We start from the raw sequence: 19648 nt of genomic DNA on the forward strand, positions 1-19648 counted from the left end.
GCATGGCTAGCTTTTCAAGCGTTTCCTTTATCAACGATGGCGCCAGCTTGTTATATGTTGCAGTGCAAATAGCACGATGGGATCCAGAATATAGTTGTTCCATTAAGGTATACGCCGCTTTAAGTTTCATCCGCATGTCAGAACCCAGATGGGTAATGCGGGTGTCTGTCACAGTTTAGTATCAGTAAACCGGTCAATGATAAGATATTATGAATTAGACAAATGGCATGAGGAGGTACTTACCAAACACAGTGAACGTCATGGCATCAATCCGCCGCTTCAAGCCGGTCAGTTCGTCTACCACTGGCTTCAGGGCTGCTTTTGTGTCCTCAGCTTTCCTAGTCAAACCGGCCTTTTCTGTTTCCCAGTCAGCACACTCCCTGTTGAAGGTTTCTTTCAACTTCTCCATAGTTGCCAAGGCATTGTTTAGCTCCTCTTTGGCTTTGGCAGCTTCTGTTTGTTGGGACTTTACGTTCTCTTGAAGATCAGTGGTTTGAGCATCCCTCTTACTCAGCTCGGCCTGCAAAGACGAAGATATGTCAACAACAGGATATGTATTTTCTAAGTACCAAGCATATAACAAGTTATGCACTTTGTACTTGGGGGCTAATGCCTATTTGCTCTATTATCAACAAATTTTTCACAAGTCTCAAGTACAATGCAAGCATTATCCTTAATACTTGGGGGCTAATGTACATCTGTTCAAAACTGACCCATTGATTCAAGACCCGGTTTACCTCGCAAAGCTAAACCGGCCCTTGGGGGCTACACCGATGCAAACTACATGAATGCAATGATAAAGTATCAGTTTTGTTTTTACTAAGGACTTGACATATTGAGGATCAGCATGCAAGGATTAAGATATTACAAAGTCCCGGTTCATGATTAACATCATAAACCAGCCCTTGGGGGCTACTTGGACTGATGTCTATACTTTGGATTTAAGAAAGGAAGGTGATAATAATACCTCACAGCGCTCTTTCATCAAACTCACCAAACTAGCTTCATAATCACAGTTTGAGTGCAGATGGTTTAGAAAACCGGAGTGGAGTTCTTGAGCGCTGAGGTGAGTGTAGTTTGACAAGTCAGTGCTCCATTTGCCTTTTTCCATGGCACCATGCTCTTCCTTGGCACTATGTTGGGCCAAGATTACAGGATGGCCAAGAGAGGTGTAACCAATGCTAGTGATGGTAACCTCGCCTTCTTTATCTCTAGCAGCTTTATCTGGAGTTGAGGGAGTTTCAGTAGCTCTCATCGGACTAGACCGGATTGGATCTGCCAGTTCAGTATCAGGCATAGCAGTATCAGCTTCTGGTTGTTCATCGATATTGTGATCTTGAGGAGGTGGCTCATCAAAGGTGACTTCAGGGTTGGGATCCTCCGGTTCACCATTTTGGTGTGGTTCACCAGTTTGCACCGGTTCATGAGCCACCTGGTCTTCAGATGGATTGTTCACCCGAGCTTTTTTGCTGGGTCTGGCTTTGGCTCTACAAACAAAAGTAAAAGAGGTGAAAATTAAGCATAGTATTCAAGGTATGAAAATGTTCAACGAAAGGGTTTGAGTACTTACCCAGCTACATTTTTGAGAGGAGGGAGTTAGGTTGCTGTTGACTCGCCAGATGATGAGGGAGGTGTCACCTGATAATTTGAATCAGACGGATTAAGAGGTTGTCGCAAATAACCTGCCTTGGGGTAAGAATTATCAGAAGGAGGTGAGACCTCAGATCGGCGTTTTTGAACCGGGGTGTCAGGTAAACCGGTCGAGGTGACCTTTTGGCCGCTGTGCCGGGTTGTACAACGAGCTTCGTGCTGCTGCTTCTTCAAAATAAATGTTGGATCCAAGTAAGCAAGAGGATGTGAAAAGCTTACTTTCCGAATCGCTTGACGGATTTTTTGCGGTGGCAGAGAGTCTGAACCGGAGGAAAGGACAATTACCTCTACATCGTCAGCTTGGCTGCCTTTCGCGCCCTCCTGATAAACATCATTGTTAATGAGATGCATAAATAGGGAACCAAGTGAATCAAGTTCTACCTCAACTTCCGGTTCATCTGTGTCGTCATCCAATTCCATGTTGATGCGTTCAACGGCCTTCTGCTTTGAGGTTTTCTTGACGGTTTTTGTTTTGGGGCGAGAGGGCTTTGCAACTTTCTCTACAGGTTTCTTCTTCCAGAACGGATCGTCACCCTGTTTATAAACAAACAGAAGGATGTTCACAGGTTGTACGTCTACAAGATATCAAGTGTGAAGCGGAAAGGCAGCACTTATAGCAGGCGGTTTGTTTTTTGTGTAGAAGGGGTTCAAGCCGGTTTGGCGGCAGACAGATTCCGATTCATTCAAAATCTTTTTGACACTTTCAGTGACTTCTTCATCGGATAATTGAATGTTGATGTGGCGTTGGGTGAAACCGGAGCGGCGGCTTAATGGCAAGATGCTCTAGAATATCCAGCAACGCACAAAGTCGACGCCTGATAAACCGTTGGCCATAAAGGCTCGGAGCTTGGCGAGTTGAGGGCATATGAGGCCCGTTCCGCAGCACTTAAACGTTGTGGCAGTGGATGAGTGTTGGAGAGCCGGTGGGCGCGGTAACCCGGCAGAGGATTCTTGTCTTCAGGAGAAGTATCTTTATAGTAGAACCATGTTTGATTCCAATCTTTGGGGTGACTGTGCAGCTTGGCATGAGGGAATTCAACCTCTTTCCTCTTTTGAATAGAGACGCCACCATGTTTACTGTTGGGTCCGTCTACAAATTCAGTGCGTCGGTTCAGATGAAAAAAATCCCGGAATAGCTCAGCAGTTGGTTCTTCTTGTAAGTACACCTCACAGAAGACTTGGAAATTGCATATATTAGACACCGAGTTGGGTCCAATGTCTTGAGGATGAAGCTGGAAACTGGCCAACACATCCCAAAAAAACTTTGACCCAGGCGGTTTGAAACCACGGCCAATATGGTCAACAAATACTACTACCTCACCCTGCTTAGGGGTAGGGGGATTCTCCATTCCTGGAACTCGCCACCGAATCTCAGTCTTTTTGGGCAAAGTACCAATCCTGACCATTCCGTTGAGCTGTTCTTCGGTAACCCGGGAAGGAGCCCAGTTGCAAGCATAAAACTGTTTGGCCATTGCAAACGAAAAGCTGAACGGAAATACCGGTTTACAAATCATTCATGATGATATATAAGATACGACGGAATAGAGACATACGGGTATGCAAATTGTGCAAACCGGAGGCTGACACTATAATGAATGACAAGACAATATCAGAACAAAGGAATGCACATATTGCTGAACCGGAGTATAACAACGGAGGTAAAAGGCTTGTCCGATTTACCAGAGGGCTAATGGTATATGATAGATTGTTTTTACAAAGGTAAACTGCCTATATGGTAAAGAGGATACAGATCTAAGGTGAAAAGGGTTAAGTAAGGTAAAACAGATTTCACAGTTTAGCATGGGAATTTCAGATCTGCTGTGTGTTGGATATTTTGGTTTAATCTCAAGCGCTCAAAAGGTTCAGTAAGTTCAGGTGAGTTTGATATCAAGCAGATGCCTTAACAGGAAGAAAGGAGTTTAAACTACAAAAGGCGCTGAAAACAATCAGATCTAACTGGCCATTGGTATTACTGAAGGAGGAACAGCTTCAAGTTATGAAGAACACCAAACCCTAATGGCAGATCTGGGGTGAGGAGAAGAGGAACTTACTGGTGCAGGAGGAAGCAGCGGAGGATCACCGCGTTTCTCTGGTACGATCAGGTTAATGCAGCGGCCTTTGTCAAAGCAGAAGTGAAGCTCGGTGACGGCGGCGGTGCTCAGGGGCAGAGATGTCGTGAGGTGGAAGAATAAGTGAAGGATACGAAGAGGAAAAGGAGAAGGACCTGTGGTCCTATTTATAAGGCGAAGCGATAAAGCGACAAGTGCGGGAATCGAGGAGCTCAAAAATGGATAGTTAATAAGGGTGTCGCCTCGATGGTTGGATATACATTAATGAAGGGAATCTTCGGCTTCAACGAAGAGATGACATCAGGGCGATTTACTACAGAGTTAAAGGATGACATCACGGTGGTTTACCAGATTTATATGAAGGGAATAAAGGGAGCACCTCTGCGATTGTTACTGACGGGTCATCCGGATGTGTAACTCAGACTGGGTGAAGCCGAAAGCTAGCGTTCTTAAGGGAATATTCGGTCGGTGAATTAAAGTCGTTTCCGCATTCACTCCATTGTGAAACCCCAGAAGTTACTTACTCTATGATTTTTTCAATCACAGTTCGGACATGCACATTAAATGCATGCACACCCAGGGAAATGAACCCTTAACGGAACTATTCTCTTTGGAAGATGTTTCTTACATAATGTAATATAACATAACTAGCCGGATACACATTGTCTATTCAAGCAACTATGACCCCTACGCCTGGTTCCCATGCATGCCCCGGTATATTCTACCGATAGGGTATTCGAAAACACTCCGCACCTTCAGGTCCAGAGGTCGAAGCGAAAAGGTAGGCCATGACAATTATTTTTATAATCTAGCTAGAATCACATATGTCAGGGAAAGTACATAGTCACTACGACTCAAAAATTTCATCCTCTATGCCGTCCAGTAGGCGGTCTAATTTACAATCCTGCTAGGAATATCTGGCGGCTACTTCTACTTGTTCATATACTAAATTAACAGGAATTTCTTCCCCGTTTGACCCTAGCGGTCCGCCCCGGGCCATGTGATTCGGATCTAGCTTGGTATACCGCGTTTTTACCATGGCCCGTGCCTCTCGCGCACCCTCTCGGCAGGCCGATATCCTCCATAGTCGGATACACCGCCGCGCTCCCTTGAACAGCTCTACAAGCTTCTCCATACTCCCTGGAGGGGAGGCGGATGGCCATAACGCCTTGGCTACACTCCGCATTGCCTGTTGAGCTTGCTCGTGTAACTGCGACAGCCCTTGCAGAAGATCACCTGATGATCCGGACACCTCCTCTTCGGGACGGCCCGTCAACATACCTGCATTCACAGCTATATCAGCTAATTGTACTCCCAAACTGTTATAAGGTAAATTCGGCCACATACTGAATATGCCGCCTCGCAGCTTTTTGTTCTCCTTTACGGAGTCGGCTAGCTGGGCTCGCACATCTTTCAGTTCTTCGCCCAGTTTGGTGTTTGAATCCTGGAGTTTGTTTTTCTCCTCTCTGAATCGGGTCAGAACGCGCTCGCCTGCGGCATGTTGTCTCTTCGCCTCTTTTTCGCTCGTTTGAGCGGCCTTCAGTTCCTCTACCAGTTGGTCCCATGACCCTGTTATGAGACAAGCAGCAGTTGCAATACAGCTGGCGTGTAATTTTTTGTTTCTCGATGGAGGGAAATATTACCAAAGGACGCCTTCTTGAACTTTTCCAGTTCAGTGGTAGCAGCAGTTAGCTGTGTCCGGCACTGCTCCAGCTCTTGGGTTAGCATGTCGTTCTTCTCCGTAAGAACCTGGTTATACAACGATCCTTAAAACATTTGTCCCAACTGCTTCAAGTCTCAGGGGCTACAGGCACATGGTTATCAAATTCGGACAAGGTAAACTTACATGCACATCTTTCAAATGTTGCTCGGTGGCTCGGTTAAGCCCATCTCGAGCAGTTCAGATGTATGCATCAGCCGAGCTAAAGGCATCAAACGCCTCTTTTGAGAAGCAGGGATTTCGTAAAACGGCCCTCCAACTCCGGTGATTCATGGCGCTCTCCACTTCCGAATTGGTGACGGACATATTTTCCGAACCCTTGGCAGAAGGACAATCTGGTGCCACTCCCATATCGGGCCCCATCTCTTCGGCTGGGACCGAATCCTGGTGATCAGGAGTACGACTGGTCGGGTCCCTAGACACAGTCCGTCAAACCTTTTCCTTGATACAAAATGAACATATAAGTCACAGTTGGATGTGACTGCTAAAAAGAGCATAGTTACAAACCCGTACCTCTTCAAGGAAGGCCCGGTCGTATCTCTGTTTGCCTTCCTCTTCGAAGGCCTGCCCGACGCGGGAGCCGCTCTCACTGGAGATGCCCCCAAGGCAGCACGACACGCCAAGTGCCTCCCCTTCTGAGCACAGGATGGTGCGGTGAGTGAGGAAGAATGAGAAAACCCTCTCAAACAAAGTGTCTCCTGATTACTTACGTGTGAAACAGGAAGGAGACCGGGGTAATCAGCGATGATGTGTACATCTGTGCCGTCATAACTCGTCTGATAGAAAACTCCATCTTTGAGCTCCACGAATATGTCCGGATCTTCCTCATATCCAGGGTCAAGATCCCGATTGTGATTCTCCGGCTGAGGGGCAGGGTCATGGATCCCCTCGACAGCCTTTCGCCATTCCTGTCATGAATGAATAAGATATCGCCCTTCAAAAATAATTCAGGGAGAGGAGTCGAATAGTGGAGTTAGAGCTTACCCAGCTAGGAGAATTGTACATGGAAAACCGTCTCGATTTTGGAGATGGGTGAACTCCTCCTGCTCCCCTTTATACAGTTCGTCCAATATTTTGGCTAGAGCGGCGGGAGTCTCTGGGCCCTTCCGACCACAGCGGGAGGCATCATCTTCCCCATTATAATGCCACATGGGTAGCCCTCTATATTGGAGTGGTTGAACCCCCCGCGTTATGGAGACTGACATTACCTCGACTATTGACAATCCGGACTGGGCGAGCATCTTAATCTAGCCCAGCAGCAGACTGATCTCTGTGCTATCCTCTTCCTCGAGGCTCCGAGGACGCCAACTATGGCGTTTCTTCAACGGAGCACTTGAAAATTTGGGGAGGCCTATCCGGACTGGGTCGGGAAGTGCGACGTCGTCAATATAAAACAATTCTGAGGTCCACTCTTCGGAATCTTTCTTTGGTGTGCCGGATAGGTATCCGGTCTCAGCAATGCGCCATATTTCGGCCCAGCCCACTTCAAATATCGATCCCACGTGGTTGCGTGGGACAAGACAAAACAACCTTCTCCACATATCAAAATGGGCCTCACAACCCAGGAATGATTCGCATAAAGTGACGTAACCCGCAATGTGCAGAATGGAGGCTGGGGTAAAATTGTGTAGCTGGAGGCCGAAATACTCCAGAAGCCCTCGGAGGAATGGGTGAATTGGAAATCCCACGCCCCTCAGCAGATAGGGGACGCAGCACACTCATTCTTCCGTGGAAGGATTGGGGAAATCCTCCGCCTAGGTTTTGCCGTTGAAGGAAGCCAAGCCTGCTCGAACAGGGACCAGATCCGCAGGGGGGAGAAATCGATGCGTTTGCAACTTCGCCAATCGACTGTGGGACACGGAGCACCTCTCCCACTCGCCTTTCTCCGGGTTGGAATGGGAGGAGGAGCTGGGAATGTTGGCCATGTTGGAATGGTCTTTCCTGGCAATCTCGGAGGATTTTCTCCGCATGGTGCCGAATGGATCTGAGACCCAATCTCTTTAAATAGACGCTCTTTCTTGCATGGCCATGGTGTTATTTTGCAAAGAATACCCTGACCATCTGCATTCACCCGACATGTGGCAGTTGAAGTCATCTATGCACATAAGCCGAGGGGCGCGACCTTGAATTAAAAATCGAATACGTTACTTGGAAGTCGTCGGAGGAGGAACCCGCCTTGCAATGCCGAAGACAATCTGACAATCTGTGCGCCGAACACCTCGTCATTGAAGCCTGGTTCGGGGGCTACTGAGGGAGTCCTGGACTAAGGGGTCCTCGAGCGTCCGACCTGTTAGCCATGGGCCGTACTAGTGGACTGTGAAGATACGAAGACTGAAGACTGCACCCATGTCCGGATGGGACTCTCCTTGGCGTGGAAGGCAAGCTTGGCGACTAAATATGTAGATTCCTTTCTTTGTAACCGACCTTGTATAACCCTAGATCCTTCCGGTGTCTATATAAACCGAAGGACTTAGTCCGGAGGTGGATACTCATTATCATAGCCATACAAGCTAGACCTCTAGGGTTTAGCTATTACGATCTCGTGGTAGATCAACTCTTGTAATACTCATATTCATCAAGATCAATCAAGCAGGACATAGGGTATTACCTCCATAGAGAGGGCCCGAACCTGGATAAAACATTGTGTCCCCTGTCTCATGTTACCATCGACCTTAGATGCACAGTTCGGGACCCCCTACCCGCGATCCGCCGGTTTTGACACTGACACCCTCCTTAAGCTCTATAAATATATCCGGATCCTCTTCAAATCCGGGATCCAAGTCCCGAATATGGTCCTCTGGCTGTGGAGCGGGACTATGGATCCCCGCGATGATCTTTCTCCATTTCTGTTAAAAATAGCTGGGTTAAGTTCAACTATGTACGACTCGAGAAGAGGATTAAATAAGGCTACTAATCGAAAAGCTCACCCAGTCACCAGGGTTGTACATGGAAAGGCCTTCTCGGCATTTAAGATGAGTAAAATCTTCTTTCTCCCCTTTGTAAAGGTCAACCAACATGGCGGCCAAGGCGGCAAAATTGTCCGGACCCTTGCGCCTGCAGCGTGATGCGTCATCTTCTCCGTTGTAATGCCACATGGGGAGTCCTCTGGATTGGAGCGGCTGAACGCCTCGCGTTATTGAAATCGCCATTACCTCAATTATAGATAGTCCAGATTGGGCGAGTATTTTTATCTTGCTCATTAACTTCTTAATATCCGCACTGTCTTCCTCGTCGAGGCTTCGGGGGCGCCAACTGGAGCGCTTCTTTAATGGAGCGTTGGAAAATTCGGTAAGGCCCCGACGGATTGGGACTAGAAGAACCACGTCTTCAATATAAAACCATTCTGAGGGCCACTCTTCGGATGCCTTCTTCGGAGTGCCGGATAGGTATCCTGTCCCGGCGACACGCCATACTTCGGCACCGCCCACCTTGAATATGGATCCCTTTTGGGAGCGAGGGACGAGGCAGAAAAGTTTCCTCCATAACTCAAAATGGGCCTCGCAACCTAGGAACAGCTCGCAAAGAGCGACGAAGCCCGCGATGTGCAGAATGGAGCCCGGCATAAGATTGTGCAGTTGGAGGCCATAATACTCCAGGAGACCTCGGAGGAAAGGGTGGATTGGAAACCCAACGCCTCTTAATAGGAAGGGAACGAAGCACACTCGCTCCCCTTCAGTAGGATTGGGGAATTTTTCCGCCAGGGCTTCGCCATTGATGGAAGTTAACCCCGCCCGAACAGGGACTAGATCTGCGGGAGGGAGATACCCCTGCGTCTGAAGCTTGGTCAGCTGGGCATGGGATACTGAGCAGCTCCCCCAATCGCCTTTCTGAGGGCCGTGGGGGCGTGAGGAAGAACCGGGAATGCCAGCCATGTTTGCGCGATTTCCTATGGCAAGCTCTAAAGATTTTCGCCTAATGTGGAATGGCATCTGAGATCCAATCTCCTTAAATAGGCGCCTTCCCTACGAAGTCAGGGTGTTATCTGTAAAAACACTTGGACCCTTCATATTTGTCTGACACGTGGAAGCCGAGGCGATGGTGGCGCAGAAGCCGAAGGGTATTATATTTAATGTGAAGTCGAAGCTTTCCGAAGTACCAGGGGGAGCCCACTTTACGAAGCCGAAGATATAGAAGCCGGATATTGCGTCGTCGCCGAAAAGTCAAATACGGTTCTTTTGATCAAATTGCTTTGAAGTATTCGGAGGAGGAACCCACCTTGCAATGTCAAAGACAATCTGCATGTCGGACACATCGTCATTGAAGCCTGGTTCGAGGGCTACTGAGGGAGTCCTGGATTAGGGGGTCCCCAGGCGTCCGGGCTATGTGATGTGGGTCGGACTGGTGGGCCATGAAGATACAAGATAGAAGATTTTCCCCCGTGTTCGGATAGGACTCTCCTTTGCGTGGATGGCAAGATTGGCGTTCAGATATGAAGATTCCTTTCTCTGTAAACCGACTCTGTACAACCCTAGGCCCCTCCGGTGTCTATATAAACTAGAAGCTTTAGTCCGTAGAGACGATCACAATCATACAGGCTAGACATCTAGGGTTTACCCATTACGATCTCGAGGTAGATCAACTCTTGTAATCCCTATACTCATCAAAGTCAATGAAGCAAGAAGTAGGGTATTACCTCCATCAAGAGGGCCCGAACTTGGGTAAACATTGTGTCCCCTGCCTCTTGTTACCTTCGATCCTCAGACGCACAGTTCGGGACCCCTACCCGAGATCAGCCGGTTTTGACACCGACACCCGTCCTTTGCGGAACGCTTTTACGCGTTATTCTCGATCTGTGTCCATCTGCGGCTCTTTGTGGCTGTGGCCTTAGCGGACTTGGGCGTGATTGCCTTCCGCCGTACCTTCGGGGCGGTGGAGCTCGAGCAATGGGATGAATTGCTCGAGTGTATTGCCCTCCATCCCCCCTCCCTTGAGGCCGACTCGTTGTCTTGGCATCTCGAGTCAAGCGGCAGATTCTCGACTAGTTCCCTACACCAGGCGATTGTTCCCACCCCTGGCCTGGTGGAACTATTGGTGCTTTGGGAGATCAAACTCCCCTTGAAAATCCACATATTTCTCTAGCAATGGTTCCGAGTCCGCCTCCCCTCGGGCACGGAGGTCCGAAAACGTAATGGCCCTGGGGATGGCCTCTGCCCCATTTGTTTGGTACCGGAAGACTGCAATCACATCTTCTTCCGGTGCCCTGCAGCACAGTTCCTATGGAGTTGCTTCCGTGAGGTGATTGGCGGCAATTGGTGCCACGACAACCTCCCGGACTTATTTAGGGAGGTCCTTAGGCTCCCCGGCGCTAGTCGCGCCCCCACTTGGGTGGCTTTGGGTACCCTGGCATGGACCATATGGTGTACCCGTAATAAACTAGTCATCGAACGCATGATTCCATGGCATGTGACTGATGCAATCTATAAAATGTGTGGCTCCTTACAGCTCTGAAGACCGCTTAGCAAGCGGCGCGACCGAGACATCATTGACGACATCATTGCGGGTCTTCGTTCCTCGGCGTCGGCTTTTGCTCCACCACCTCCCGGGCCGGATTAGCTCTTTTTTAGCTTTGTTTGGGGCTTGTCCTGCTGTGCCCCCAGTGTGACTTTATGACTTGATTGTACTTTGTACTGATGTGTTGGATGATTGGTTCGTTGCTTTATAATATAAAGCGGGGGGAAATCATTTTTTCTTAAAACTAGCGGTGCAACAGAAAGTTCGCGTGTAGCTCAGGCTACATGGAACCTCTTATCCTCAACCCTCCAGACTTTCGGAGGTCTCCTCGCCGCCACAAAAAAACTTCCTTCACCGCCGCCCTATCCACCGGCCGCCGTCGGTGGAGGCCTCCAAAGACTAATGGCGGCGGCCGAGCTTCCCACCTCGACGCCCCCACTTTCCCCTCTCCCCCTACCCCTCTTTCTCTCCCATGCCACTGATCTGCGCTGCATCTTCCGGCCGATCGCGGCTCCTCCATTTGATGCCGAGTTGGTGAATATCTTTCGGCTGGTCGTGGCTCCTCCATTGATGCTACGTTGGACGAAATCTCCTTGTGGACGCACGACCGTTGCAGCAGCCGCTCTTCGAGATCGCCTCTCATCTGATCCTGCGCGAGGTCGCGGGATCCCGGGATACTCCACCCACAGGGCGGCCCAAGAGTAGCAGACGAAGCAGGCAGGTGAGGATCCAATGCAGCAGCCACAACGCACTGCAGCAAAGCACCGGTGGCCTCGTCATGCTGGGAGCGGCCGGATCTAGCCTCCCCATGTCCGGCAGCTGTGACGACATGTTAGGAACCATGGCTACGGTTCGGTTCTATCCAGGTTGGGTCCATGTGGCGACTCGCAATGGTTGGGCATCGGTTCGGGGCCTCCATCTTAGGATACGTCATGTGACGGCGCCCTCCATTGGTGGCTAGCGCGGTGAAATGCAATCTAGAATGACAACTTGATGCAAAGGGTATGATTGTGCAGCGGTGATAGTGGAATTCTAGCCCATCGCATGTAGCTGATGGGATCGCAAAAAAGTTGTGACGATAATAAATGATTGACTTTTATTTTGTGGTGCTTCTCGAGCTCCGGAGTGAAAAACCTAGGCCTGACCCAATTTGGTTATACCTGGCAGTGGTGATGTTGTACACCGTTACCTTGTTGAAAGCATTGCTCGGGTATGCTCGGACCTGTTTTTCAGAGTGAAACCCTAGATTCGGCTTTAGTAGTTGGATCCGATGACGGCGGCGCCTGAGTGTCGTTCATATAGGCAGTGTGTCAAAAGATGGTTGGTGCGGATATGGTTATTGATGTAGTTGGTGGATCGCTTCATGGTTTGTTTTTTGCTTTTTCCTCGCTTAGGTGTAGCTTTGGTCTTATATGACTTTATTTTTTGTCAGTGTTTTGTGTGTGTGCATTAGTGTTGATTGTATGCATCCCAACTATACAGAGGCCGAACATGTGTTCATTTTGTTTGTATTCGCTTCATGCTTAATTTGAGTCAAAAAATTTGATTATCCTAAACGAAAGGGAGAATGCCTTTTTTTTAGGGAAGGAGGGATAAAGCCAATTTGATGCGATGCGAGCGAGACATTAATATCTCCGTACCAAATTGAAATATTAAAATCAGACAGAGAAGCTTTCAAGACTTCGAACTGACAAGCAGTGGCGCTCCTTCCCTCGTCAACGGCTTTGTCTTCTTCCTTTGCTCTCCTTCCCTCCCCCTTCTTCCCCAACCTCCCCTCCCCGTTCTGAATTCCCATCTCCTTCTTGCGTTTGCTTGTATATATCACACACCAAACACCCTTCGGAGGCTGCGAGGTCGGAAGAAAGAGGAGCCACCTTTGACTCCTCTCTCTAGTGGTTTTTGTGGGGATTTCGGGTGTTGCGAGAGGATTAATTAGTGGATTTGTATTCTTGGAGATACAAGTTCTTGGAGAGGCTGCTAGTTCTTGGAGAGTTTTTCCTTTTCTTGTCCTGAGAGAGATTCATGCCCAGGAGTTCACCCTGAGGAGCTGGTATTGTTCTTTCTTCTGTCTGAGGGTTAGCGTGAGAGGATCCACCTTTGAGTTGACCGACCAGAATTCTTGAAAGAAATTTTGTTGGTTTTCGCGTGGATCGGTCGTTAGGTTCGTTGATGTTGGCTCAGTTCTACTAGCTGGAAGGGCGGCTGGGGCACCTTGTGTGGAGAGAATTTTGGTGCTTCTCTCAAGAACCGTGGGGACAAATTAGCCCCCTCGTTTCTTGATTTCTTGTGGGGGATTCGATTTGCTTGTTTCCTCCAGGGTGCTGCCTTCAGTCATTCTTATTTTCTTGATAGATTGGATAGTTTATCCTCTGTAAAAGAAAACCACAAGCTTTGACTTTCAATCATTCTTGGGAGTTGGGACTGGGAAGGTTTGGATTGGAAGGGGATATCTATTGGTCCTCCGTTGTGGTGAACTCGATCTAGATTTCTTCTGTTGCCTCAATTTCTTTTGGCACTCCTTGTGCTTTCTTGTGGAGGAGTGTGGCCTGTTTTCCCAAGAATTTGAGAGAAAGGAGGGGACCCAGCATTTTCTAAGAGGCCAATGGCGGTGAGTGGTTCATTTCTACTTTTTCTCATACCAAGTCATATTCTTAGTGCTGGAGAAATCTTTAGTTGTTGGTGTCTTGGTCCCCTGGGCTCCTCGTAAAGCATAATGCATTTTCATATGACGGAGGGCATATGTGTTATCCCTTTGTTACGTTAGCTAATTAATTAGGCATAGAGAAGCTTCTCATTTAAGCTTAGTTAGGAATATACTCTTATTTATACCATTTCTTGTTCAGGTTGGAGTAGTATTTTCATGTTTGTGCAAGTTCGGTCTGAGACATTTCTGTCCGGGAACCGCAGGGAGTCATCTATATTGGTCAGCAAATGCTGTTACATGTGGATACAATCATCCTGGCCTAGTTAACACAAAATACTAAAATCTAATTTTTGGGCTTGAGCCAGATTAGTGGCATAACCTATACTGATTTGAATTGCCAACTAGCTTATGCAAATTTCTTATTAATGCAATTCGGTTAGCATGCATCATGAAATACATAGTTCTTTTGTATGAGCATCTATCAGTTGAGGACTAATAATAATCTCATGTGTATACTTGTTAAGTCCTCAGCATAGTTTTTTAAGGGTAAATCCTCGGCGTAGTTGGAACGTTCTGAAAGATTTGTTTGTATTTGTCAAATGGTAATGCCTGATAACCGGTGGATTCTTCATTTCCTTGTGAACCATAGATCATGGTACTCCTGAAAATGATGTCAAGATGTATAGTAATTATCTCATCTTGTTTAAACAGCAACCACGCATTCCTGCATTTGGGGACTGGGAGAACAGCGAGGACGTCCCTTACACCCAGAAGTTCGAGGGTGCACGGAAGAACAAAAAAACAGGCGTTTACTCCAATCCAAACGAGCCAGGACATCAGCAGCCCGACCCCCCTCGCAGGTCACCGCTGAACCCATCAGCATATACACCTGAGCCCCGAGAACAGGCTCCAAGGACTCCACTCCATGGAAGAAGGCCTGGAGCCGACCCCCATCACCGTGAACCCGCGCCACGACGGCACGCAAATCCTCCGCGGGAGCAAGGGGGCAACGGTGGCAGCACTCCCAGAAGCCCTTACAGAAATGCTGCAGGGTCTGCTTCACCGATGCAGTCAAACAGTTCAGCAAAGCCGAGGAACAGGGCAGCTGGAATGCACACTCCAGAGAGGAGGCCTTCGTCCGAAGCGCAGGGCCAGCACACTCCTGGAAGGGGCAGAACGAGGCAGAGCAACCAAAGCTACAATGTACTACCACATTCTATTCCTTTGTTTCTCTTCTTTCTTATTGGTCCGGGAATATATGTGTCTGAACTTTGGAGATGATGAGCTGTTTGCTTTTGCATTTCTGAATCCAGCCTGACGATGAAGTGGCTGTTCCACCATTTGGTGAGTGGGATGAGGCGAACGCGGCATCAGGCGAAAAGTATACGGGTATCTTCAACAGGGTGAGGGATGATAAACTATCGCCCGACTCTTCTGCCAGGCAGCAGTCATCTGGCAATCGCAAAGACGAAAATAAGGTGCAACAGGTATGTAAAAGCAACTCTTTGAGTAAGCTGTCCTCAGCTTCTGCTACCATCGGTTTGCTTATCTTTGCTTGACTTCAGAATTTCGACTGCATATCACTTATGCAAATTGGAAAAAAAAATCATGAATGCATCTTCGTAAGGGAATTGGTAGCCTTACTATGATATAGTGTATACATGGCAAAACAAAATAGGAATAAGCAATTTGGTAATAGAGTTCTGTGGCCGTCAGCAAGACAGCAGGCAATTATGTTTGTATTCTTATCACAATTTCTTGCAGCACATCTAGCAGAATAAAAATGTCTACAAAATGTGCGAATGCTGCTTGAATAAATTGATCAAGTACCACAAAACAGCCCAGTCACATGATGTTAAACCTCATCCTCACTCTAAACAATGGGTACTTCATGCATAAATATTGCAATGATGATTCGTAATGACCTTTCAATCCACTATACGCTAGATCGCTAGCAGATGGAATAGTAACCTTTTGTGAAAAAAAATTAATGAATAAATAGTGTGTTTTTTTGCGGGGAATAAATAGTGTTGTTAGCAACTTCAATGTGTATGGTACAGCCAAATTCTTACACAATTTATCATACTTAATATGCACACTTGTTATACTAGTAAAAAATGATAATATTTTGTGCAATCTGCTTTATTTGTATTGGTTATTACGGCCTTATGGGTGATCTCAATAATTTGGAGTTTAAACATAATGCTATCAGTGATGTCATTATTGGATCACCACTTTTTGCATAAAGGCAAAAAATGTGTTTGTATCTTTCTAGTGGACAATATGCTCAGCACAAATAGCATTATCTGTTTCTATTTCATTTGCCACATGATATTTCAAAGACATTTTTTCGTTGACTGAACTTTCCCTCTTTTCTCCAGACATGTCCTTGCTGCATACTTTGACAAAATGGGGATACGGTCACAGAGAGTTCTGATAAACTTCCTGGGTTACTTGTGGAACAAATAGCCGTTCTTGTGAAGAATTTGTCACCAAACTATATATTCTGTATACTTTTCAATGCTTATTAGTCATTACTATTGGTGTGAGTGTGTACCTATGATTGCATTGTTCTACAATTTATGTTCTATGCTTATTTGGAACATATATATGATGCCATTGAGATGCGTGCATTGTGAAGTATGTATGCCGTGAGCAGTTTTCCGTGTTCTTTTTTCTTTTCCATACCCCTCCCTCGCTGGGAGTCAGGTTCCATTACCACGATGATAACGGAACAGTAACGAGAAGTTTGCACATTGTTGGGAGCGAGATTATATGTATATCTGATCGGTTGTGCTGTGCTTCATAACGGTTGCACTAAAATCAAGTATAAAATTCTTGTAGATTGTATTAAACCCCCTGAGTTAACCCCATATGTTCATTCCCTTGCCAAATGGACGCCGTTGTTTAATTTTTTTATGTCAGTTTTGTTTACAAGAGCATAGAAGTCCAAAAAAAGTTTCTCCGTACCCCCCTGTTTCTATTTGAGCTACCGCTGAAAAGTGATTTTAAACTTGCTGAATACCATCAAGTTTTCTAAAGAGCTTCTTATGGAGAAAAAGTTAACAAGATTATGAGAATTTTTTGATAATAAATAACATTTGGTATGGTTAGCATTTTACATAAATTAAGAACCTAAATTGCCATAAAAAAAGAGGAGAATAACGGAATTTGAACTATCCCCAGAAACAGGTATATAATTAACCCAGAGTATAATAGGAACAGTTGTATACATTTATATACCTCTTTTGGACAAAAAATTTACATACTTACTGATGCTTTACACAAAAGCTAATCTGGGAACATGTTGCGCCAGTGGGTAAAACATTATCAGATTCAAAGTTTTGATTTCTGTTGGAGAATCTGTTACTGTAGGTACTGTCTCGACAATTAGAAGCTACTTTGCTCACCACTGGATGGCACCCTGTTCTGCAATCCTCCTTGCATAGGCAGGAGTGGCTGCTGGGGGTAGCTATCTTAGCTTCCTTATCGGCAGGGAGCGGCTGAAGAGCTCCTCGACCTCGGTCGCCTCCAAGTTCAGCTGATCCAAAATTTCCATCTCCTCTTTGCTCAAACCCTGAAAGAAGTTCATCACATCCTGTTTGACCTCCATGATGCCATCTGCCAACCTCTTAACCAGTGTCTCCTCCTCCCTCTCCAGCTCTTTGACCTCTCCCTCGATCTCCCCTTCGATCTCCTTTACCTCATCAACGATGAGCTTCTCCCCTTTTTCAACAGTCCTCTCGATTCTATCGGCAAGAGGAGGCTCAGCACCACAGGTGTTGTCTGTCCTGATAAATGTGGAGAAGTCCCGCCCTACGCTTTTCGCAGCCCTTTCTAGCTCGGGGACTATTGTCTCAGGTAATTCCTTGCTTCTTGTGTACACAACAGCGCCACCATATCCATCCCATGCATCATTTCTTCCACGGTAGTATACAAATATGTAGTCATCGTCCTTGTTCTCTATTTTCGATGAGAGAATGTACCTACGGTCGAACAAATGTTCAGCTGATAGACTGAAGTACTACAGCAATGGTATAATTTCAGAGTGTGGTGGAGAGGGACATACCAGTCATCCTGATAGTGCAGGTACTCGTTGTCATGGTTATACAATATTGCTGGTTGTGAGGAATCCTGTACGAACCGCTGCACGGCCCCCCTGGTGAAGAAGCCGGTGTCCGGGGTGGGAATTCTCCATGCCAAATTTGCAACAAGCCTGTCTCCCTCGAGACGAAACTCGTGAAGCTGGCAATCGAACGTGTCAAAAGTAGGATTTAGGCCACTTGAAATGTACCACTTGCCTCTAAAATCTTCCATGTTGAAGTTCTTGACAAGGGCAGATGGATCGGGGACGGGGAACTCCCCAACATCAGACTTTTTGGGGACACATTTTTTGCGTGAAACGGCGCACTCGTTGAATTCATCGACCACGCTGTTCTCGAACAGATCCCCACATTTGATCTATGGGATGACAGAGCACAAGAAAATGTTAACTTTTTTCCGAGACATGGAGCTGGATCCATGGTTCTGGAACACTGAATTACCTGGCATTCAGTCTCGTCAGGTCGATTGTTACATGTATTTAAGCATGCCACATTTGCTGCACATGATGGGTTGGCTATGCATTTGGCCAGCTCGATCCTGAAATTGGTACCATTTTGGTTTAAGTGAGGAAGACATGAACATAACAGATCTGCATAACTTAATTGTTCTTTCTAGTATGGAAACAAGAAATTTGGGTTGAATTCAACAGAATAAACCGTATTGCGGCATATTCCGGCTTGTGTAGGGTCACACCTGCATTCCTTGAGCAGGCAAGTGCATGTCTTGAGAGCATCAGTGGCACCGGCAGAAGGGACTAGCAGAACCACACATGCCGCCAGCCCTGTCACCGTGACCAGTTGCAGTTTGCTCCAGCTTTTGATGCTATTGAAAACATCTGGCAGTTGCAGTACTGTGTGTACCTTAACCTGTCAAATGCAAAAGAGAAACAAAATCACGTTGTTTTGTTTGTTTGTTTGTTTCCTCAAAAAAAATGAATGGGAAAATTAACATCATGTCTGTCTCAGCAGCATAACAAGAAGGGAAGCGAACTTGTTATTATTATCAAGAACGAGCAATCAGCAATCACCTCGGACGATCGAGCGGTGCTTATGTGCAGGTGATCGGTCCTCCATAAGCTAGCCCTGACGCAACACCGGTGGAAGTTGAGGGTGGTGCGGCCCCTGCTGGCTGCACCTCTAGAGCCGGGACCGTGGAGAACGCTGGAGGAGGAGCCTTCGGCTGGGAAGACGTGTTTAAAGCACTGCCGCGACAACATTTGCGCAGCAGTCTGCGTTTCCAGGGAAAATTTTGAATTTCAGTATGCCAGAAAACACACTGCAAAGAACCTACGTGCATCAGACTGGAAGATAGTGAAACATAAAATGACAATTCTGAAGAAAAGATCCTTCATCTGTTCCATAAACAATTGGTTACGTTTTAGTGCTGGAGATTGCACAAGAACAACTCTACCACTGCTCATTTTCAGAAATAGCAGGAAGAAAAAAACATCCCCAACTCAGGCAGTAGGCCCGGAGGCAAGGAATCAATCACTTATCCACACCAGATTTCTTTCCGGGAGAAAAAAGAAATCCACGGTCAATAGAATCACTCCCAAAATTAAGCACGCCTGAGAAAGTAGGAAATGCGGAAATGGCAAGAGAAGGCAGGCGAGAGGGCGGCGGGGAGAGGAGGCCGAGAAAGAACCTGAGCCGCCGCCGCGACGCCGACCAGAGCGTAGGAGACGGAGATTGGGATAGTGCGGATGGATGGATGGATGGATAACACGGTGAGGCAAGCTTGGCTATGGGAAGAAGCGCGCGGGAGCGGGTGGGAATGGAGTGGAAAGACGTGGCCGACGTGTGCCGCGGAGCACCAGAGGCACAGGTCGGGTGGAGCTCCGATCCGATAAGCGCAAGCGGGTCTGTCAGATCCCACTCGATCGATCCACTGGGAGAACTAAGAACAGGAACGATTTTTTTTTCTCTCCAATACGCGTGGATGTCATATACTGTTAGAGAAAGAAAATGGGATCTGACAAGGTGAACGCTGTCCGTCGCCGCGGTGTGAACG

At 47.1% G+C, this 19648-nt stretch overlaps 2 protein-coding genes across 3 annotated transcripts; one reads left to right on the top strand and one right to left on the bottom strand.

Annotated features, from left to right (window-relative positions):
• Positions 1–12573: 12573 nt before the first annotated feature.
• On the top strand, positions 12574–16177 carry LOC119354937 (RPM1-interacting protein 4-like). Its single transcript, XM_037621703.1, has 4 exons — positions 12574–13498; positions 14246–14737; positions 14848–15021; positions 15916–16177. The coding sequence occupies exons 1-4, from the start codon at positions 13493–13495 to the stop codon at positions 15937–15939; spliced, it is 696 nt and encodes a 231-aa protein (XP_037477600.1). The 5' UTR covers positions 12574–13492; the 3' UTR covers positions 15940–16177.
• A 524-nt stretch (positions 16178–16701) lies between these two features.
• LOC119354938 (violaxanthin de-epoxidase, chloroplastic-like) lies at positions 16702–19424 on the bottom strand. 2 transcript variants are annotated; one of them, XM_037621704.1, is made up of 6 exons: positions 19283–19424; positions 18666–18866; positions 18332–18504; positions 18079–18175; positions 17604–17995; positions 16702–17520 (listed from the first exon to the last, which is right to left on the bottom strand). In XM_037621704.1, exons 2-6 carry the CDS (start codon positions 18852–18854, stop codon positions 17007–17009), a joined length of 1365 nt encoding a protein of 454 aa, XP_037477601.1. In that variant the 5' UTR covers positions 18855–18866; positions 19283–19424; the 3' UTR covers positions 16702–17006. The 2 variants fall into 2 exon arrangements, with proteins under 2 accessions (XP_037477601.1, XP_037477602.1); XM_037621705.1 differs by having other exon boundaries at positions 18666–18913; positions 19283–19388.
• Between the last annotated feature and the right edge of the window lie 224 nt (positions 19425–19648).

Source organism: Triticum dicoccoides, chromosome 2A (assembly GCF_002162155.2).
Source record: "Triticum dicoccoides isolate Atlit2015 ecotype Zavitan chromosome 2A, WEW_v2.0, whole genome shotgun sequence".
Lineage (NCBI taxonomy): Eukaryota > Viridiplantae > Streptophyta > Magnoliopsida > Poales > Poaceae > Triticum > Triticum dicoccoides.

Coding starts and splice junctions, on each gene's coding strand:
- LOC119354937 (XM_037621703.1), top strand. Junction 14,738..14,847: donor AGAGCAACCAAAGCTACAAT/GTACTACCACAT, acceptor TTCTGAATCCAG/CCTGACGATGAAGTGGCTGT. Junction 15,022..15,915: donor ACGAAAATAAGGTGCAACAG/GTATGTAAAAGC, acceptor TCTTTTCTCCAG/ACATGTCCTTGCTGCATACT.
- LOC119354938 (XM_037621704.1), bottom strand. CDS start 18,854: ATGTTGTCGCGGCAGTGCTTTAAACACGTCTTCCCAGCCGAAGGCTCC. Junction 17,996..18,078: donor CTGACGAGACTGAATGCCAG/GTAATTCAGTGT, acceptor GTCATCCCATAG/ATCAAATGTGGGGATCTGTT. Junction 17,521..17,603: donor CTGCACTATCAGGATGACTG/GTATGTCCCTCT, acceptor GTTCGACCGTAG/GTACATTCTCTCATCGAAAA.